The following is a 23,723-nucleotide window of genomic DNA, read 5'->3' on the forward strand; positions in this document are numbered from 1 at the left end:
GTGGTTGCAAACCTTTATTAGTTTCTTTATTCTGTTGAACACAAAAGAAGATAGTTTGAACATAGCTAAAAACCTGTAACCATTCACTTCCATTTGTTGATTCTACTATTGAAGTTAATGGCTACAGCTTTCTTCAAAATATCTTGTATTGTGTTCAACGGATGAATAAAACAGGGTTGGAACAAGTAAAGAGTGAGTATATGAGTTTTTGGGTGAACTATCCCTTTATAGGTTCAAGTGCAGTGTAATGCAGAGAACAAGCTGTAGTTGTTGAACTATTTTTAATTCATTTTATTTTCTTAAATAGCAACTGAATGGATTTATCATGATTTTGTTTTTAACTCTGGGGCATGGAAACAACATCTTTATTAATGCCTACTAACACTTTTGCATACAATTTTTCTGCAACTGTGTCAGGATTATGCTGACATCACTGAAGAGGATTGATAGGGGGCAACCTTTAGACACGCTTCGAAATCTCTCTGCACCCACTAACACCTGCTTCAGAGTTTTTATCTCGAGCTTTGTCGTCTTGATAATAGTTTGTTGATATAGCAGCGAAAGAAATTTTGACACAAACTAATGTTATCTTGGCACATGGGATTGCAGTGAATTTGAAGTTGGTGATGTCATTCCATGCATGGATGAGACGCGTAAGAGGAGGCTGTCGGAAAAGACTTTGGGGGAGATCCCTCAAACTTAAAGTCAATCTGTGCGGCTTAAATACAACTTCTCACCGGCCCGAACACTTATGACAGACGCACAGTCAAATGTTCAATCTGTATTATGTGTTTGCGAGGTCTGTCATCTTTCTACAAGCCGACAATGAACATACAAAGTTGAATTCCAAAATGGTTGCAGAGGTTGTTGTTGCACTGTTGGCTGTTGTCATGTCCCCCCAGTGCCTGTAGTTGTGCTGTAAGAAGCCTCGCATCCGATGACTAAACCAACACCCCTTCTCCTTGTGTACGGCTAGTTTTATTTCAATAATCGACAAAGATGTGCCTGTAGGATTCGTATAAAATTATATGCATGCGTTAAAAAGTAATTCCGCTAGCGGAGGGTGGATAGGTAGATGCTGAATAGCCCCGTTAGGAGCAGTAGCCGTCGACCGTATGAAAAGATAAGCGTAGCTTGTTTAGCACAGGCCGCAGCGACCGGAGGCTGAGCGGCTGCCGGGAAGCATCGGACTCAAGTGAAGGCGGAACCCCGCTTATTGCGGACTGGAAGGCGGGTGCCTCGTTACTCGACTCGGGGGGATTCGGAAGGTTTCAGAGGCCAACGGTAACTACGAATTACGCACAAATTAAGGAACATTTGTTGTCAAAATGTGTAACAGATACCGGAGTTTCTTGTAAAATTATTACAACGCAAATGCGCTAAACTACTCCGGATTTAAGAACCTCGAAACTTTCAAACGTCTCCGGTAGTCGACGAGGCGTATTTTCGGTTGACGGGTATTATTGCTTATTATCGGTCCCGAGTGGCTTAGCCACTTAAATAAGTGTTCCGACAAACGTTACAAAGTTTCAAAACACGCCGGAAATGTTTCTACGTCGCAACAAAGAATAACATTCTTCCGTTTTACATTTTTTGACCGTATCTTTCCGTATAAAGAATCAAAAGTGTTACTTCGGCGCTACACCAACTTGCTCAATCCTTGCCTCAAAAGTAACTGATAGTGCTGCCCAAGTACATGATAGAGTAGTAGGCGGGTTGTCCACCGTCCCCTTGCGTTTTCAAAGTTGCTTTGCATGTCAAACGTATTGTACTCTGCCCAAACACTTTTATGAGCCATCGTTTTATGATTTAGTGCTTCACCTGCTAAAAGCTCTGCTTACACCAGCTATTTTTTAAGTGTCATTGATTGCTTGAAACGGGTTACTTTCCAGTCTTCCTGTCACTTTAATATTTAATGGTTTGAGCTGTTTATGCTGAGTAACCTACACACTGCATGCTTTGAGGGGTGCTTTGAAACGCAGTTCAGATTTGTTAAATGTCGGAGGTGATTCTAGCATATAATGAAAGCTCCTTTTAAATTGAATGTCACTTGACGTGGATAAGCAAGTGTGTCATTTTTATGTTCAGGGTTTTATAGCTGGTCGACTTTGATTATAGAGACATAACCTTTATGGTTTTGTATACATTAGTAAGTGCTAGAAACTCACTATTCCAGATCCGATAGCTTTGATTCACATGCTCTCTAAATGTCAGCTAGCTATCATTATGTGTCTGCAAAGTATACAGTTTAGCCGAACTTCAGAATCAAGCTGGAGTTTCCTGCAATTGAGGTTAATAAAATGGATCTATTAAATTCTGGTATACACTACATGGTTTTTAAACTCTAAATCTCATTTAAAGTGTAGATATCACAAACCTTTGATTTTGTAAATAGTTAAGAGAAAACAGGACACCATATGCTAAAGGCCTGTTCACAGACAGGATTATAATTATTAATAATCTTAATTTTTTATATAATTGGAATAATTTTTAATATAATTGGAGTCAGATTTGGAATGATCTCTTTCTCCAGTCTAACATTGACAGTCAGTCAGAATCCATATTCTTTTATAGAACTGTCAACCAAATTGCATAGTGTGTGTTTAATAAACAGAACAATATTGCTAATATTAAGTTATTATTTTTGGTTTGACTTTAAATGAATCAGAATCTTGTTTGGATTGACTAAAAAATTAGCCGTATTCTTTGAATAATTTGATAGAGTAATGCACAGTGTTTAGCCTCAGTTTGGAGTTGGCACCCATCATGCATAATAGCCTGTTGATTCTATTGTAAATTACTGAAATTTATTTCCTAATTGTCTCTCATTCACATACCGTTAATTCGTCAGCTGATGTTCCGGAGAGTTCCAGCCTTGGGATGTATGAAGGCAAACACATCCACTATTCGGAGGTGGACCACAAGCCTCTGTGCTCATACAGTCCAAAGCTCTGCAAGCAGCGCAGGCTCAATGGTTATGCTTTCTGCATCCGCCATGTGCTGGAGGACCGAACTGCTCCCTTCAGGCAGTGCGAATATGTAGCCAAGTACAATAGCCAGCGCTGCACCAACCCAATACCCAAGGCTCATGACCGCAAGTAGGTTTTTGGAATAACGTTTGTTAAAAGAAAATAATTTGCATGTTTAACCTATATGTTCTGTTGGGGATGATTTCATCCACTCCGGGGTGATTTTGAGTCCTAATTTGGCCACAACTTTCTTTGTGTTTCAGCAAATGGAATGATTTTTGGTGACAAATCTTTTTTTGACACTTACTTAGGGAAAATGCTTTGAAAATTTACTGTTTCATATTGTTCGTAGCTGTTTTTGCCCCATTGCCTACCATTATAATGACACTTTTTGATTACAAAGCTATGACACCCCATGCATTCTTCGTTGTTGCTTGTTTTCCCAGTTGGGAAGAGGTAAATTTGACATTTTTTTTATTGTTGATTATCAGCAAAAAAGCTCAGTTTCTGCCTTCTATATGGAGTATTGTGTGTGTGTGTGTGTGTGTGTGTGTGTGTGAGAGAGAGAGAGAGAGAGAGAGAGAAAGAGAGACCAAGAGAGACCTTTGCGCACTTATCTTGACATGTCTGGGAAATCTAAATAAGCAGCTCAGCTCCAGTGGTGGAAAGTGTACTGAAAAATCATTCTGAAGTAAAACTACCATTACTTGCCTAAAAATTTAGTGCAAGTAGAGTAAAAGTATCTGTTTTTAAAATTTACTCAGAGTATGAGTAAAAGTAGACCTTTCAAAAGTACTCAAGGGTAGTGAGTTGTGAGTGTTACGCTGTAAAAAGCTGATGCGTTTCTATGTAATTTGTGGATGTGTAAACGTAACATTCTGTAGAGCATTTAGTTACTGCTCAGAAAATAAAATTAGGTTAGATTTAGGTTGTGATGTCAGGTGACCAAAATTCTATGTCTAGCCAACGTCTAAGGACAGCATTATTTTTATGTCCAATAACATCAAATTACGTTGATATTTGGTTGATTTTAAGTTGTGTTTGAAAGTGATCAAAATCCAACGTTGAGCCAACATTTTAAACCAACGTCATATTGACGTCAAATACTGACATTTATTGGTCAGGTATGGCAACCAAAATCCAACATGATGTCAAAGTGGTAACGACACAACGTCAAGCTGTAACATCATTAAACATTGATATTGGGTTGATTTCAGGTTGGACATTGACGTCAGCCTGACGTTGGGTTCTGATGTAAACTCTATTTTTCCCCACAACGTTGTAATTTGTTACTTTACAACACTGCTCAGCTCTCAGAACATAGTAAGCATAGTGAGTGTATTTATGCCCACACAGTATGATCTGCTGTTTTACTCCACAGAACTCCACATAAAAAGCCAGAAATGTTTTTGCACACGTCAGTCTAAAAGATTAATGTTACCAACCGATAATCAACAGTGAAAATGACACATTTGACCTCAACAGGGAAAACCAGCAACAATCAAGAATGCATGATTGGGGCTGGGCGATTTGGCCTAAAATCAAAATCTCGATTAATTGAACATTTTAACTCGATTACGATTTATGAACGATATTACAAGTGAGAGATTTTTGAATTTGGGGTGCATTACTTGATTTTAAAATACACACGCACACTGTCTACTATCTATGAATATTTCTTGAACATCAACGCTGAACAACTGAAATTAAAACACACATTGCCTAAAACGCAGCTCCACCATCATCACCGCTACCAAACAGATCAATCACAAAGCTTGTGCTACGTGTCGTTGTGACTTGTATGCGAAGTCATCGTCGGATTGTACATGTTAGAGATGCGTGGATCAGCTGAAATGTCATGAATCCGCAGCTTCATATTATTCATCCACCCGCCTGCACATATAATTTTATCTGATATATATACAGTTGAAGTCAGCACCCCCCACCCCCTATTGAATTTTGTTTTGTTTTTTAAATATTTCCCAAATGATGTTTTACAGAGCAAGGAAATTTTCACAGTACGTCTGATAATATTTTTTCTTCTTGATAAAGTCTTTTTTTGTTTTATTTCCGCTAGAATAAAAGCAATTTATAATTTTTTAAAGTCATTTTAGGGTCAGTATTATTAGCCCTTTTAAGCTATATTTTTTTCAATAGTCTACAGAACAAACCATTGTTATACAATAACTTGCCTAATTACCCTATCCTGCCTAGTTAACTTAATTAAACTAGCCTTTAAAAGCCTTTAAATGTCACTTTAAGCTGTATAGAAGTGTCTTGAAAAATATCTAGTAAAATATTGTGTACTGTCATTATGGCAAAGATAAAATAAATCAGTTATTAGAAATGAGTTCTTAAAACTATTATGTTTAGAAATGTGTTGAAAAAAGCTTCTCTCTGTTAAATAGAAATTGAGGAAAAAAACAAAGGGGCAAATAATTCAGGGGGCTAATAGTTCACTTTAATAATTCTGATCGTCACTTTAATAATTCTAATTCTCTGTTTTAAGCATGACGATAGGTCAGCGTGGATCATTCTATATTAACAGCAGATTCAGTGAGCTAATCTGCGCATCCCTTGCCAAAGACAACATGGAAGAGGTGTACTGTATATCAAGGCAGCACAGGTCCACACATGCATCCACGTAACTTCCAGTGGTATTTTTTGCTGTCCTGACGAATGTAAGAACTCAAAGTTGTTGTCTGACTTTAATTTGAACGGCCTTTCGATTTTGCACACACGGGATGTTTCATATTTGAGGTACCTACCGGTCTTGTGGCTTTCATAGAAAGCCGTTGCATAGCCTATTACTAGGGCCAGACAAAATCTACGGACTTTTTCTGTGCAAAATATTGTTGAAAATCTACGGATTTATGCGGAATGATTTTGGGAGTATCATAACTAAAAACTTAATATATGAAATAAAAAAAGATACCGTTTTAACTTTTATTTAATGTTTACAATGCAAATCCAATTAGATTCAATTTATTTGGTAAACAATGCAAGTCTCTTATATGATATCTCTACTAAAAGACAGAAAATATGACTTTGCAAACTGTTATGTAAATAAATCATATGAATGTTTTCATATTAGTCAATAATATTATTAAAATAAAAAAATTGAATAAATATAAATTTACACAAGTAAATAAACAAAAATAAAGATGGCCTACAAAATCTGCGGAATTCTTGGCGTGCAGATTCCGTGTGGGCCTACCTATTACATACCCAGCACAACACGTACAACCTCGTTAACCTTTGCTAAAATGCTCCCACACGGCACTTTTCCATCTTTCTTTCCTTCCTTTTTTGTTTTTAATTCTCCTTTTAAAGTTTCTCTCGGATTGGTTTCGCCTCCTTTTCTGCTTTAACAAATGTGATTAAAAATTACAAAGCAAAAATCATTAATAATTAAACATCCACCCGCGACCCACCCGCAATTAATCATAATGTATTTTTTATTACCTGACCTGCCCGACCCGCGGATTATCTGCAGCACCCATGGATATAACCGCCATCCGCGCATCACTAGTGCATGTGCCATTGGCAGAAGTATAATATCATAAAAAATATAATAAGTATATATCATAATACAATAAATATTATTCAGCCTTAACAGAGCGGGATCAAATTACTTCACACATGGTAGGGAAAGTAATTGAAAAAATTGGCCTGGAAAAATTTGATTGATTATAAATTCGCCCAGCCTTATGCATGATTATATACTATCATGCCTTTGCAATCAAAAATTGTCAGTATAATGGAAGTCAATGGGCAAAAACAAACACAAACATAACAAAAGGGTAGTCAATTTGAACAGTTGACAAGTGTTAAAAGTAGCGATGTCCAGATCTGATCACATGATTGGAAATCGAGCTCAATCATGTGGTTTCAGACTCCATCGGAATTGGACATTACCTCCCGATCAGGCTTAAATATATATGTATATGTGTATGTATGTATATGTGTGTGTGTGTATATATATATATATATATATATATATATATATATATATATATATATATAATTCTCATTATTTTTAACACATCTATAGTTATGCATCTATGCATACACATCTATAGTTATTCCTAAAAGCACATTACTGGCACATCCTGGATCTGTTTCTTCGCTGTTCTTTATCTTTTTTTATGTATTATAGAAATATCGAATCAGGTTTTTTGTATCGGTAGATACTCAAAATCAAATGACTTGGACTCAAGGGCAAAAAATCCTGATCGGGACATCCCTAGTTAAAAGACTACTAAAAGCAGTGTATGTGACTTTCAGGTATTGTAATAGTCACCTTCAGGTTATGGGTGTCCTTCCCAAGAAGGAGCGAAAGAAGAAACAAGATACCATCGAGTCTCTGGCCCTCAATATTACTGTTCCATCCTTGGCTCTGAAGACCCACAACGGACTTGAGATCTTACCTCCATCCCCTCCACCAGCCCTGGTTTGTTTACTTCCCTCGGATCCCTTTGCGTTTTGCAAGGAAGAAAAAATGTTAAAATCTAGTGGCGTATTCTTGAAGAAACCTCAAGAAGGTCAATCTCTGAACCATAAACAGAAGCAGCAAGATCACAGCGTGGACACAAACCATCTCAGAACCTTCTCTCTTCCTTCAACCCTTCCACATTCTTGTCTCCCTCCTCCTTTGACTGGAAGAACCACACAAACACCCATAATCCCCTCCTCCCCCGTTGCAGCAACTCCTACAGTTCGTTCAGGTTCATTATTCAAAACCTCATCAAGTCTTCAGGACACCCATCAGGGCTCAAAAGATCCAACTGATAACAAGATTAAACTGGACCTTAATCATGCTTTTGACAAAAAGGTTGTCCCTGCAGCTTCAGGGATGGCACCATGTTGTGATGACACACAAAGTCGATTAATCAAAAAATGCGCTGTTGCCATGCAACAACAAGCTCCATGTTTGAAGAAGTTACATAGATTGATGGACCAACACAAGGGGAGGTTTCAAGACCTGAACTCACATTTAGGTAAGCAACTGTGGCCTAAGGTTTTGACATTCAAAGGGTAATTTAGATTGAATTGTGACAAACGCAGCTTGTGTTCCAGGGCTTGACTGGTCAGAAGACAGCGACGAGGAAGATGGAGACTGGAAACTTGTGTCATATCAGTGCCATAGACTACAAGAGAAGCGCTCTGAGGAAAGGTACAGTTCATACTCTATTTAATGCCAAACACATTATAATACAGGTCTTTGGGTCTTACACTTGAAGGGATAGTTCTGTCATCATTTACTCCATCTTCACTTGTCACAAACCTGTTTAAGGTTCTTCAGTTGAACACAAAAAAGTTATTTTTAAAAATGTTGTAAATGGGTAACCATTGACTTCCCTGGTATTTGTTTTTATTACTATGGAAGCAACCATTACAAAAGTTTTCAGGTTTGGAACTGCCTGAGTAAACAGTGAGTACATTTTTAATTTTGGGTGAATTATTTAAGTCACAAATGAATACCTATCCAAATACCGAAGTCACTCCACAATACTTTTACAATCGTTTATGGCAGTGTATGGAAAAGCTGTTTTCCATTTTTAAGACACATGGTGATTAAAATGATCAAAATGATTATGAATGTGAATGATTCTAATTATGATTAGAATGATTTTTGGTAACAAATCTTATTGTGACACATAATTTGGAAAAAATGCTTTGGATTTTTTTCAAAACAATCAAGAATGCATGATTATATGGTGTCATGGCTTTGTAATCAAAAAATGTCAGTATAATGAAAGTCAATGAGGCGAAAACAGCCACAAACATAACGAAAGGGTAGTCAATTTAAAAAATACACAAGGATTAATAAGTTTAATATTCAATGAATTTTAATTAATCTTGCAGCCCAGTTGCAAGTTTGCTGAGGTGAAATTTAGTGTATTTAATGTAGTGTTTAGTTAAATGTATTTTTATTAAACAGTGAAATAGACATACTGATGCAATAGAGGAATTACCAACCAGTGGTAGAAAGAGTACTGGAAAATCATACTTAAGTACCATTACTTGTCTAAAAATGTAGTGCAAGTAGAGTAAAAGTACCTGTTGTAAATATTACTCAAAGTATGAGTAAAAAGTAGCCCTTTTAAAAGTACTCAAGAGTACTCTGCTGTAAAAAGCTGATGCATTTACATGTCATTTGTGGATTTGTGTAAACGACCATTCTGTAGTGCATTTAGTTATAGCCCAGCAGGCACACAACGTCATAAGCCGTTAATATTAGGTTCGATTAAGGTTTTTGACATCAGGTGACCTAAATTCAATGTCTAGCTAGCGTCTAAAGATAATGTTATTTTGATGTCCAATAATGACGTTGAATGATGTTGATATTTGGTCGATTTTAGGTTGTTAGAAACTGACCAATACAAATGGCAAATGGACCTGTCAGACGAAAGTCGCTCACTTTAATGTTAATTTTGCAGAATAACTGTGCTTATCACTGGGTGACCAAGCTGTTATAATATGCTGAAAGCATTATGTAAATAATATATATAATATGCCTGAATGTTTACAAACATGGTAATTCGTCTATACGTTTTTTTTAAGTAAAATGTTTTTTTTTATTATCCTGAACGATTGTAGCATGTCAGACTGCACGAACATGGCTCCCAAGTCACACTGTAAGATCTCATCCATCATAATGTCAGACTGAACGACAATGAAGATGCACCAAACATGGAAAAGAAATTCCCTCGGATTTTGACATCATCCACCCGTTACACTATCACTATCCCAAATTCTGAATTGATTCCTCACAGCAAACATAAACAATCTGTAGTGGCAATTTTGCACACAGAACATCTCAATAATAATAATACCAGGAAGAAAAAAAACAGCTTTGACATTTCCCCATGGTCATTTGAATTGTCGCATGGATTGCGCCTCCTATTGTTTCTTGGATTGACGCTCATCACAGCTGTTGTTACACTGCAGGAAAGTCTCTGAAATCTTCTGACACTGCAAGAACAATCTAATCACAACGGGCGCTAAGCGGCTGTCAGTGAACATGTCAAACCAACGATCAAAGATCACCGATTTAAGCCTAGGATTTCAGGAATCTTTTAGGATTTCCCAAATTTGTCTCAGATGACAAAATCGTGGTTAAAAATCTCACAGTGTGAGTAGGGCTTAGCATGATTTTAAACTGATTTCTACCCGGTTTTGCAGATAATTGTTAAGGCTTGTCCTAAACTAAACCACATGCCTGAGATATTGACGTGTTAAATCATGTCAGAGCTTTTGTTTTGTCTTAAGATTTACACCATTAATGAGTTTTTTGAGTGATTTTTCATAAAGTGGTTCCAAACTCCACTTTGAAAATGAAAACAAAACAAGATATTCTGAAGAATGTTGGAAAAAAGCTGCCACTGACATACATGGTAGTAACAAAACATATTATTGAAGTCAGTGGCTGTTTTATTCCAGCGTTCTTCAGTGTATCTTTCTTTGTGTTGAACAGAAGAAAAAAACTAAAACAAGATTGGAACCAGTGGAAGTAAATGATGACAGATCTCTTTAATATAAATGCAAGTTACGACCACCAACATGCTTGTTTATTGAGTTTCATAAGTTTTCACATTTCTGGAATGGCCCGAACGCTTATTTCCTCTCTTCAACACAGCAGTGGATTTTTAAAAAACTGCTGATCTGATGATTTCTCTTTCCTGTCTGACAGTGGCAGCAGGTCCCGTGCTGAGCGTTTGGCAGGCTTCTGCTCGTACCTGAGACAGAAACACATGCACCTTTGCAGGGAGCAGAGGGGCTTCAGGAGGGAGAGGAGATCCCAGCATGCTCTCCGTAAAGCCCTAGTGCAGGCAGCAAGAGAAGAACCTCACCAAACCGCACAGCTTATTCAGGAACAACATCAAGTGACCTCCACACCCTCCAGGTAAGAAAACACACGCGTGCATTAGTGATAAAACAATACACAGAGTTGGATTTAACGAAACGACTATTATAAATGACAATATATGTAAAATACAAATGTCAAATCTGTAATATTGTAAATACACAGTAATAAAAATGGACAAAATATTTAATAAATAAATGCAGCATCAGTTTGTAGAGAAGAAGCATGTCAGTTTGGTATTTGCATCAAATAACATTTACAAAATATATTTTATAATAAGCATATCGAATGTTTTAAGGCTTTTGTGAAAATAAAATATCGAAATGTAAAATAGTATCAGGACATTAGATATATTTATGTGAAAGTGAAACCACATTTATATTTTGACCTGTGCTTATTAAAATTTATATGAGCAATATCACACAAGTAGCAGTGCGATGTGGCTGTATATCAGCACTGGTGGAAGCCTTAGTGTCCCACTAGTGACAATATACAGCCACATCGCACTGCTACTCGTGTGACATTGTGTTTATACAACAGTTCGACTTCATAATCGTGTATATAAAAAAGAAAGTGAAACATGGAGCGTCTAAAAACCCTGTTGTATTAGGAACTACTTTCTTCCGCCATTCATTCACATCTGCAGCTGACGTCAGTACAGCAGAAACCGTTACTAATTCACCAACGTCACTTTAGAGCTAGTGTTTGAATGATTTTGCTCCTTTTAAAGATTTTAATGCTGCGGTCACGCCAGACGTGGAAGAAGCATCAAGCGCGAGTGATTTACATGTTGTCAATGCAAAGATGCGAATAGACATCCCACGGCATGATACGCACGAATGAGGCGTGGGAATGACACAATTCGTGCAAATGAAGAGGCGCAAGTTGAGCGGTTTGCGCGATTGACATTCTTAACGCACGCATCGCGTGACTCGCTCGAGTTGGAAAGTCTGAACTTCAGCGGACATTCACGCTGCGTTAACCAATCAGGAGCTTGCTCTTTTAGGGCCGTGATTATGATTTAGTTCCTGTTGTTGGTGTCCTGGGGTGAAATCCTCCTGCCAACACCGAACAACAGTTCATCAAACTGGGCTCGGCTCAGTCGGAAGCACCGCTGAAAGCCTCCATCATCCAGGTACAGTTTTTGGAGGAGTTTATGAGCTCAAAGAGCTGTATGCACCACAGAATGGATCTAGTGGGCTCAGGCACGGCTCCAAACAAAATGATGCTGTTTTTAAGTCTTCCATGTTAGCCAATTAGCAATGAAGTTAGAGCCCCCAGGCAGACAGAAGCCCTGCCCATGACGCAAATTCGCGTCTGTTGTGAAGTGAATTTGACACGAATGAAGTGTATTTGATGCACGAATGAAGCGAGGAAACTCCAAATGTTCACGTGTCAATTTACCCGCGAATATCGCGATTTATTCACGTGTACCGTGTCTGGTGTGAAAACAGCATAAGGCTAAATGGCATAAAATGCCATCAATCTACAGAGATCTCTCCCTACAGTATTACAGTCTATTACAGTCTACAGTTTTTCTCAATAATTTAACAATAATTAACCTAAAAAAAAAAAGCAGCGCAATCACTACCAGATTGCTGTTGTGTTTGCGATAAGGAAAAACACTAAACACATGCGGGCATTTCTTCTTTCTTTCTGCCAACACAACACACATTCCTGATATGAGAGTCCCATCTAACACTCAATACCTTACGATTATATGGTATAAATACAGCACTATGACATACAAAAGAGAGAGATCGACTTAGAATATCACTTACCTGGTTAATAATGATTTGATGATTTGAATTTAAAATTCCATTGTATTTGTCCTACCATCTAAGGGCTTTTTATGCCCTCTGTCGCCATCTTGTGGATGAAGATCGTCAATCGTCTTTGCTCAAAGGCAGGCTAATAGCTGCCGAGGCTCTGTCTCTCAGAATATTTAAAAATAGGCACTATCCTTATAAATAAACTGCATAGTGGCAATCTAAACAACTACATTCTCTACTAAAAAAAACTCCAAAGTACATTATGTTGTCCAACAGCTGCAATATTTGTCAAACTGTAGAGTGTCCTCTGCATGTTGCTGTATGTGGGTGATGTAATACACAAGGGTGACGGGTGAAGAGGCGGTATGAGAGCTGTTACTGGCAGAATATCGCACAACTATCAACCAATCAGATTTAAGAACCAGACAGAACTGTTGCATAAAAAAAGAGATGATGATAATTTTTTAAATCTCTTTTAAATTATTAAAATCTTTTTCCTGACAAATGGGTAAGTTATTGTGGTGTAGAAGCATAGCACAGTTGAAAAAAGACAATTAATTCATTAATTCACAATAAATGGGGCTGCAATATGATCCTTAAATCTTTAGGAAGGAAGGAAGAAGAAACTTTAGGAGGAAGAAGAAACTGGTCCATATGAACTGCAACAGTTACTGACAAAATCCTATACATGATAGTCTCTGCTGCTCCTTCCTTTAATAGCAAACGGCCAGCGAATCTCGCGTTGCAGTGTAGTTATTGTATCAAAAATCAGGAAAATGGTAGAAAAAAAACACAGCACACGGTTGGCTATACTGTGGTGTTGTTGTGAAAATGAACTTTAACCCTTTATTCCCTACAGCCAAATCTCCATCTGTCAGTGATCGTCATCTTCACGTCATGATCAGTCCTGTGATCCCCAACACTCCTCGAGTGTCTGATGTCAAATGCGCATTCACATTTGACCTAATCTGGAACTACATATTTGGTGATGTACCGTATCAGCATCAAAGCTTTCAATCAAAAGATCTAAACCCAACTTGATTCATTCATTCGACTCTGAGTCGACTATTTTGTTAATATTTGAGTCAATAGTTTTAAACACGGTGCACTTTCAGATTTAAACCTCAGCTGAATGTTTTCATTCACTTAGAGCTGTGTTACACTTAAGTCATTTTCAAAACCTATAATAGGGGCTTTTTAAAGCACTGGTGGTGTATTCAGGGAGTGCCTGTACTATATATTTGTTGTCATAATGAAACCCCTTTTCACATTTACTGTTTATTATAATGTACAACTGGGGAAGCTTATGTTTTTTTTTTCCTATTTAAAATATTTGTACCTCAGAGCAGTCCGACAAAACACAGTAACAGTTGTCATGTTATATTGTAGTCAGATGTTTGAAATGGAACGCAATCATGTGAGACAGTTCTAGGAGGTCATTCAATCAAACTATTTTGATTATGGACTAAAACAACGTTTGAGATGGTCTGCATTGATACTGATCTGCTGATTAGTCAAGATATTCTTCCGGACTTTTCAGTTCTTTTGTTGTGTATCAAGTAATCTGTAATGTTTTTTCATGATCTTTTAGGCTTTCTTATTGGACAAAAAAAAGGATACATTAATTTTTATGGCCATTTTCAATTGTATGTGCATCTTGCCATTTCTATAAATCTGCGTTTTATACGATCCCAAAACGAACTTAAATGTTTGTGGATGGAAACAGCTAATGTCACTGAAAAAGGATCACATATTGCTGCAAGTTTTGCAGTATCTGCAAATATTGTATTACAAAGAGATTCAATATCAGACCGTATTGTGATGAAACATCAGATTTACACTCGTGATGAAGCGTTCACAATTTCATTTATTAAAGTTTTCCTGTTGCAGTAATTGTTTCCCTATATGTGTTTTTCTTCCACAGCATTGCAGTACCGTTGGCTGGAGATGACTCAGGGTTGTGTCAGGCTGTTGTGAAAGGTGAAAACTGCAGAAACTCAGCCTTACCATTCACCAGGCACTGCTTTCAACGTATCCTCTCAAAACTTTTAGTATAAGTCAACGCTCAACTCCAATGTACACAAAACCCCTGCAGAATTGACTGTTCCTTTGCATTCAGAATGTGACATTTACTGCATCCCAGTTCACATTACATTCTAAAAGTACTTATTTGTGAAGGTAATGTACACACTTTTGAGTGTGTAACAGAAGAGTTTGCAAACTTCGAGACATACTTCTTCCTCATTAACAAACCATTATGCTGCTTAGTTACGAGACTCGTCAGTCATCAGCAGGTTAATCTGCCATTCTCGAGTCTTTCATGCAGAGAAATCTCCTCAGGTCTTTGGATAAATATGCATATAGAAGTTAATCACCAAACACATCTTTATATTAGTTCACATTGTTGTTGCAGACGAAATATAACACAGAAAACATAATTTAAATATTTTTCAGTTGGCTAGATATTAATTAATAGTCATTCAAACTTTACCAAAAGCCTCTCTAATTAATGGTTGGTCTTGCGCATCCTCCATGTTTGTAGTTTGTTTACATTTTTTAACCAAAGTTTGTAGTTCTAATCTAATTTGAGCGCAATGCATTGTGGGCAGTATTAGCAGTTAGAGTACAGATGGTAAATGTTGCTAATGTTAAACCCAAAAGCATGTGCAAATACCACATATAATGACGCTTTTAGTCAAAAGTTACTTCATAGCTTCAGTCGAGTGTTTGAATTAAGTCCTTTTGTGAAATGATGTCTTCTCACACAGAATAAAGCATGCAACATATTTATATAATAGCATACATGCATTATAATCAGGAAAATTATTAGATGAAGTTTAGATGCAAAAACCTCTAAATGCCGTCTGAAATTTTCTTCTAAAATTAATTTCTATCTGGCTCCTGTGTGTAGGTTCAGTAATTTTACTTTTATGGCAAAGGATAAGTCATTTTCATGGTATTTAAAGTGAAATAACACAAAATAAATAAAGGAGGCTGAGAAAAATGTTCATTTTTCGATGGAAATTTCAGACAGCACAGAGGTTTTTGCATCTAATCTCTTCATATGTTGTCGTGGTCATGTCTTTATCAATTCCGCTGAGTCAAATGAAAGCAGTTATATCTTTTTTTTATCCTACACTTTGAAGATTTACTATAGACTGGTGTTTCCTGGGTTTCTTCTGGGCATATTTGGTTGTTCTATTTGATTTAAGAGCATCCTATGACCTTGGAGTAAATATACTACTGATCACATCACCATACTTACCTTACATTATGTGCAAGACAATCGCAACATAAACTAAATTGCAAATGCAATTGTATGTCAATATATCGTTCAGCCCTACTAATTAGGATGGATGGTATGTAAATTGGGATGCAGCATTTCATTTATTCATTTTTTTAAAGGTGCTGTATGTACGTTTTTGAGTCTTCTAAAGCATAAAAATACCATAATATGTTTGCAGATATTTAAGAAACACGCTAAGTGAACATTCTTGTTTATCTGAAAAACAATGCTAAAGTCAGATATTCTGCTTTAATAATGTGCTTTTCAAGCTGGAACGTCTGTCTTTGTTTTGGTTCTTTTAACCTGCCCAATGCCAGTTTAGCCAATTATATTTCAGCAACCCTTGCCTTGGTGGAAAACCGCATATTTTATTGATTCAGTCAGAAAGGGTCTCAATACCCCCAACTGAAAATTCGACGTCGTGTGAAGAGTAGCAGCCCCGAAATGAGATGCAGATTCAGAGTTCCACATGAGGTGGTTATTAATTAGCAAATAATATAAATATTACAAATGTAAACATTAGGTGAGCAGGTTACAATGTAACTCTGTGTTCTAACAACACGATACATGAAGAAATTTGAAGTGATAAGCAATTTGGCTGTTTGCACCAGACAAAACAGGACAGAAATTTAAATACAGCCATTCAAAAGCACAGAATAGTGTGCTCACTGCACTCCAACAAAATGGTAAGGTTTGTAATCGAATTAATACATATTAAACCTCTTTTATATGTACAACTAAATGTACATGCTGAATCACTGATATGTGTTGACTTGCACTCAGTCACAGTTTTAAAGTTTAATTCTAAATTATTTACTGAGGTGAACTATCGGCTGCTGCTTTTAGTAGTATGACAATAAACGTGTAGTAAAATGACATTCAAACTCACATTAATAGCATTTAACTCTGAATAAAGCACATGAGGTGTGCCTGAGGTGATCATTGTCATATTTTCTGTTGTTCAGCTGCAAGAAACAAGCCGTTTCTAAATTGTAAATTCCAGGTGTTGGTTAGGATAAAAACTCCCTTTTAATATAAAAATATTCTTTCTATCGTGTGCTGTTTCTTTTATATTAAACACGATTTAAATCAGCCTTTAATCAGCCTTTAGGCTCGCTAGTCAGGCTTGCTCCTGTTGATGTTATCAATCTGGCAACCTGCGCTTGCCTGTGTTTTGAATCAGGAGTGTAATACCTAGTTCAACCACTGGATGTCAAACTTCCACACTGCACCTTTAATAATCTGAAGCTGTTAGTATGCTGGTTGAAACACAACAAGCCAATTTTAGCCAATAGTTTTTGTTTTGTTTTGGGTGAATTTCGAATTTCCACATACAGCGCACATTCTAAGGGATCAAAAGAGGCTGACTTGAAGAATGTGACTTTTTAGCGTTTTACAATTGTCTCCATTCCCTGCGTAGTGTCCTTAATGTCGCTCTGTAGATATCCTTCAGAACCGTTCTCAGCAGCTGTTCTCAAGCTGTACAGCTCGCTTTGCAGATGGAGCTCAGTGTTCCATCCCTGTCTTTGACATCACGCACCAGACGCCGCTCTGTGATGAGCATGCCAAGAAAATGGTGAGAGGAAAAAAAAAAAAAACCTTTATTGCATAAGACACATTTGCTGATGACGCATATACCCATGATGCTACTTTACAGGATAATTTCCTCAGAGGTGACATCAGCCGGAGAACGTACCACCACCACCAGCAGATCCAGCGGCACAGGCCACTAAAAAAAGCCAAGCCTCCAGCACTCAGTAAAAAGCATAAGAAGAAAGGCAAGAGAGTAACACCGAGGCGCCCTCAGAAACCCATCCCTCCTGCTCTGCCCCAGGGTAATTTGGCATTGCCTTCTATCCTGTGCCTGCCTACTCAGTCCTCTGGCATAAGGTGAGTGCCTAGTGTGTTTGCATCTGTGTGTGTCTTTAAGGGCTCATTCAAACAAAAAAAAGTGCAGCATAGAGCATGAAGGTATCCAGATACAGCCACTGAGTGCCTGTGAACGGAAACTTGTAACGCTTGTCCCACCTCTGACTTTTTCTGATTGGTCTAAAGCTTTGGAACTGACATTGATGTGCAGCATGTAAAAATTCTTTTAACTTGACGTGTCATCTAAAAAACGCACGCCATGAGCATAACCGTCATGTACGTTCATCAACTGCATGTTTACACTGAAAATCGATGGAATAGAAAAATGCATTCTGTGTGAATGTGAATGCACTCATTTTCCACTTGTCTTTTTTCAGGAGCCCTTTAACACCCGATTTAAGTGCGGACGAATTTCCGGATGACATCACCAATGACATCAGTGACATTCCACATGATCTGGAGTTGAATCAGGAGGATTTCTCTGATGTTCTTCCTCGACTCCCTGATGACCTGCAGGACTTCGATCTTTTTGAAGGTAATATTGGGACAGGGTATCAATATGGTCTTGAGCATTTGTAATTAAATTATGAAACCTGTATTTTATAACATTGTGAATGCCTCATACTTTTGATGAATTTTGTGTTTCCTTGGCATATAAAAATCAGAATTTATTTAAAAAAAAAAAAGAAAGGAAAATGGATCTAGATTTGTATGTATAAAACTTTATTTTGCAATATATTAGAATATTCAATCACTGAACGAAATAGCTTAAAATTGATTCAGCATCCTAGTTAAGTGTTCAGTAAAAGATCAATCAGACTGATTCAAGTGGGTTTTTGAATTATTATTTTTTTCATGAAATCTCAAGAGAGAGTCTGCTGTTTGTGAATTAGACCACTTGTTTCACTTATCATGTGCAGCTTAAAACTATTAAATTGTAAGTTCACCCAAATAAAGAAAATTATATTTTTAATTTCTTATGTCGTTCCAATCCCCTGAGACATTTGTTCAGTTTCAGAACACATATTAAGATATTTTGAATTAAATCTCGCAGCTACCTGATCCTCCATAAACAGCAACGGTTCTCAAACATATCCTTAAAACAGACCATATGCCTTAAGTGGTTCAATCTGGAATATTATCAAGCTACAAGAATACTTTTTTTTGCGCATTTTAACCAAAAATAATTTTTATTTAAGTTTTTTCTTCTTAGAGTCTAGGACAGGACGCTTTTTTGTTTGTCGAACTACTCAAAAGGTAGGTATACAGAGTAGGGTTGACGATTTGGAGAAAAATTCTAATTGTGATTTATCTGATCATAATTGCGATTTAAAATGCGATTTACTATAATTTCATGAAAGGCTACAGGTTTGATGTGGTGGTTTTAACAGCACCAAAGAAAGACCAAGTAGAATCACAAAGTACGCTACACTATGCTACTGTTTATTTAAAGGGAGTTTTTCCAATAAAGTTGTCAGTTGTTAAGACAAATTAAGAAAATAACTACAGTATTTTTAATTCAATTAAAAAAATATATACATATATAATCGTGTATATATAGTTATATAAAACCTTTAAAATCTTTACATTCTTATAATACAATTATATTTGTAATACAAATTTTATATATATATATATATATATATATATATATATATATATATATATATATATATATATATATATATAAATATAATACAAATATTTTGTTCTTTATACAAGCAGTCAGATATATGTACTGTACCTTTAATTTTACCTGCTCAAAGTAAACACTCTTTGAATGTATCAACCAAAGCTCAAGTACATGCACAGAACAACATGAGCATTTATAGCAAATAAACTAAAGTAGATATTATCTCGCTTACTTTCTGAGCGTTGTCAAGCGAGTTCTTAAAACACATGTGATTGGTCATTGTGTTACAGCACTCAACAAAAAGGGCTGCGATTGGCACGGTAAGTCGTAACTCTGTTGTTATTTAACGATGAGTGGCATAGATACAGATAAACGGCCTCGTTACAGTCTATAATGCGCGGATATCACAGATGATCCATGATAGACACGGTGGAGAAAACTTGTGATGCAGAGTAACATGCTAGTGTGTCTAGATCAGTCTGGATCCACAAGAATCGTTGTAACAGCTGAGAGAGGAGAGGAAATGTTAACTCACACAACCAGGTCAAAGGTCCACACACACACACACAGACAGAGAGAGAGAGAGATAAGCAGAGCAGAGATGGAGTACACAGCTTTTATTTTCTCCATTGTAGTGAACAGGGGCTCGTGGGTTCTGCTGTAACAGTTGTCTGCTTTTTAAGTAATGGATTGTTTTAATTCCTCGCGCTCTCCTCCCTCGCCATTGAAATAATCGCAGCTTTTCCTACTTAATCATCGCACAATTTCAAATCGCGATTTTGGTTTAAAATCGATTAACTGTGCAGGCCTAATACAGGAGTATACATATAGCCCTATAATAACACTGAGGTTTTGTTTAATGTGTGCACAAATGTGTTCTTGTAGCTGGGTAATTTTCCAATTAACCATTTTCCAATAAACTTTTCAACCACTGAAGACAAGTCGACTGTTTTGACGGCGTTTTTTAGTACCTTTCTGGACTTTGAATGAGTGAGGATCATTGCTGTCTATGGAGGATGAGAGAGCTCTCAGATTTCATCTAAAATACCTTAATATGTGTTCAGATGATGAACCAAGGTCTTGGGAGTTTGGAATGACATGAGAGCGAGTTATTAACAACAGAATTTTCCTATTTGATGGAACTGTTCCTTTAATATTTTGTGGCTAAATATGAAACAAATATTACTTTCTCACATGTATAGAAGATCTACTTTCTGTCATTTCTCGTTCTGATGCAAATTTCCTTTTCTCACTTGATCTATTTATAGTTAGTTGATATACAGTGTCCGGTTTCCTCCACAGACCAAAGACATGCGCTATAGGTAAAACATTTGCTGGATAAGTTGGCGGTTCATTCCACTGTGGAGACCATTGATTAATAAAGGGACTAAGCCAAAAAAATTAAATAAATGAATGAACTGATAGTCATATTTGTTTGTTGTATAGGTAAGAACGGTGAGCTGTTGCCCACCTCTGAGGAAGCCGAGGAACTGGTTCGCGTTCTGCAGGCCATGGGCTCCTACCCAGAATCCCTTGCATGTCTAAGCGGAATGGCCGAGCTCGGTCCTGTTGAAGGAGTAGACTGTCGTAGCATGCCGGGTGGAGTGGTGGATCTACTAAGCGCGCGGTTGTCTGCTGAGACGCTTTCCAGCCTGGAGCTGGACCCTAGTCTGCTCCCCACTTCTGAAGACGCTTTCCCTCCATCACCACCATCACCACAACCCCCCCTCACTCCTCCATCCTCCGTGGGACATCTCACAGACAGCACGTACACACAGAGGCAGCCTCACCTCCTGGCCAAGATGGAGGACTCTAAAGCAGATTTGGTTCATCTTCCACTTGGCAAAGATGAAGACGTCTCTCACGGCTCTTGGGGCGTTCTTGCTCTCTCCCTCAGTGATTCCTCCCAGTTTCACAGCCTTATCACCTCAGATGGTCTGCTGATGCCCACAAGTCTTTCAACACCCTGTCAGCCTAGTTCGGCCCTCTCTGCTTTGCCTCAAAGCAGTCAGACTCACTCCACATCCACATCACCGACGTCCCAAACCAAGCACCTTCCTCCTTCTCCCACTGTTCAAGCACTATGGGATCCCAGCAGACTTACAGCCGCACCATAGTACACCGGCGCCACCTTTGGACCAGGCCTGAACTTCAGGCAGAACCAATTATTTGCTATAGTCAGTGTTCAGGGAACATGTTGCAGGTGATTTTCTTTTTTTCCTCAAATGTCAGGGTCATTGTGTTCGTCTTTTCAATCCTCCGCACCTTTTTTCCCTCACAACGAAAGAACATCAAGCAATAAACTTCCTTGTCGGCTTCAGAAATAGTTGGAAAAAGCAAGCATAGTCGGATTTTAGCCATTAATCTCACTTGTATCCTTAAATGCATATTTAATATATTTATAGAGTAGCAGTCTGCACAACTAGTTTTATCGATGAGTGAACAAATGTGTGGTGAAAATGTGGTTCTTGTTTAGAGGTAACGGGCAAACACAACGGGGAAAAGAAAGGTGTCATGGTCGTATCACTATTTTGTACCCGTGTGATGGCTCATTGTTTTGGCAGATGGTGTTTATGTGCTTTTAGTAGCCGTTAAACTTATGGGGTCTTGCTCTGAGTGGAAGTGCCTGCCATAAAAGCTGTGTAACACCTTTTATAATCAGTGTATCGCAAATCAAGGAAAGTATACATTTAGTTACACATCACACACTTCGTAAGAATCTGTAAATGCACAATTTCACTTTTGAAAACGATCGAAAGTGGCATTTACTGCCTGTTTTTGACTCGTCAAGCTAGTCATTACTTTCTCACGTTACTGTAATGTTACATGAGGGTGTTAAAAGTCAATTCTGAGTGTTCGATGTGTTTAGCTGGTGGCAGTTGTGGGACATAAGCTATAGTCAGTTATATTGTTATGGCTTTTAAAGAGCGTAGTTATGATGCCTTCACCCTCATGTCAAGCCAAGTCTGCATTTTCATGTCCTTCACAGATGCTTTCCTACCAAAGCGGCTTCGAAGTAAGCCTCTTTTTATGTCCACATCAGAAAATATCTATATATCAGTATATCGAATTCAACGAATATAATGAAATTACATTTGGGGCTTTTAAAGAAAACAGCAACGTTTAACCTTGATTCGATGTCATTATGAATGAATGATGATTATATGAAATTACGGTTTGGGTAGACTTGCCGTTGTACCAGATAATGCTGCTTTTACCAACAGGCATACTGACAGATGTCCTTGCACACCGAGGGTCGTCTCATATACCTTTTTATACTTATTCACTGAATGTATCAAGTCAACTAAAAAGTTTATTATAACCTATTAAAATGTTATGGTCCTCTCTTCTTTGTTCAAGGTATTTTTATGTATCGATGCGTTTACTTTTGTTACTTAAGTGCTTGGATGTGGGTGTGTGTGTAGACAATGTGTAAGAGAAATTCTATTTGTTTTATTTGAAACGTGTGAATTAAAACTGCTATGACCATGACTTTGTGTGCTCTCATTATTTCAATGTGCTGTCAACAGCAATTTGCAAGTTTCGTGTTGCGACGAAGACACTGTGGTAAAGGCTATATCTGGATTGTGTTATTCTATGGGCAACCTAAGAAGGCCAGGGAAGAGATGATTCATAGGACGTTTGGCTGGCTTTCTAAACAGCGTATAATTGCTAACGAGAGCTAATTCTGGAATCTTTTAATGACTGATGTAATTATGGACTTGCCAATGAGAAGATTACTTGAGAAATGCACCGTTTGTCTCATCTAAACGGCAGAGGGCGCCAAATACAATACGCTCCGGTCTTTTGCAATGTGGAGAATAGTGAAGGGGGTTTTGTCATCCTAAATCTGTTACCTAATCAAGGGCGTAGGTTTGCACTTGACATTGGTGGGGACGGGTGAATCAAACAACACCCCCATCACCCAAGAATGAAAATTTTTATTTATATATATATATATATATATATATATATATATATATATGCAGTTATTTACTTAACTTCTATTTAATTATATTAATAATTAATTCTCTTTATACCATTTATTAAGTTTTAGGTCTGTAACCAAGGGTGACCAAAATTTGGATTATTATTATTTTTTTTTTTTTCTTGTTATTCAAATGGCCAAATTCTAACAGAGGAAAGTTTGATGATCTGGCCAGTTTGTTCTTTGCCTGTAGGCTTTAGTTTTTAATCTAAAACGAGTTTTAACAGATTTTAAAAAATGTAATGATGTAATGAAAATGTAGTGATACATGATAATAAATTTGTATTTTTAAAATAAGTATCTTTTCATATTTTTTATTTAAAAAAATTTATTATT

The 23,723-nt window shown here is 37.2% G+C and overlaps 1 protein-coding gene across 2 annotated transcripts; it reads left to right on the forward strand.

Moving 5' to 3' along the window:
• The first annotated feature begins 572 nt into the window (after window positions 1–572).
• ino80db (INO80 complex subunit Db) lies at window positions 573–22,891 on the forward strand. Of its 2 annotated transcripts, none has more exons than XM_056459667.1 (10): window positions 573–966; window positions 2,852–3,098; window positions 7,257–7,969; window positions 8,049–8,145; window positions 10,666–10,878; window positions 14,536–14,642; window positions 17,340–17,473; window positions 17,555–17,787; window positions 18,144–18,301; window positions 20,846–22,891. In XM_056459667.1, exons 2-10 carry the CDS (start codon window positions 2,881–2,883, stop codon window positions 21,514–21,516), a joined length of 2,544 nt encoding a protein of 847 aa, XP_056315642.1. In that variant the 5' UTR covers window positions 573–966; window positions 2,852–2,880; the 3' UTR covers window positions 21,517–22,891. The 2 variants fall into 2 exon arrangements, with proteins under 2 accessions (XP_056315642.1, XP_056315641.1); XM_056459666.1 differs by having other exon boundaries at window positions 574–1,284.
• The last annotated feature ends 832 nt before the right edge of the window (window positions 22,892–23,723 follow it).

The sequence above is a fragment of the Danio aesculapii genome, chromosome 6 (genome assembly GCF_903798145.1).
Source record: "Danio aesculapii chromosome 6, fDanAes4.1, whole genome shotgun sequence".
Taxonomy (NCBI): domain Eukaryota; kingdom Metazoa; phylum Chordata; class Actinopteri; order Cypriniformes; family Danionidae; genus Danio; species Danio aesculapii.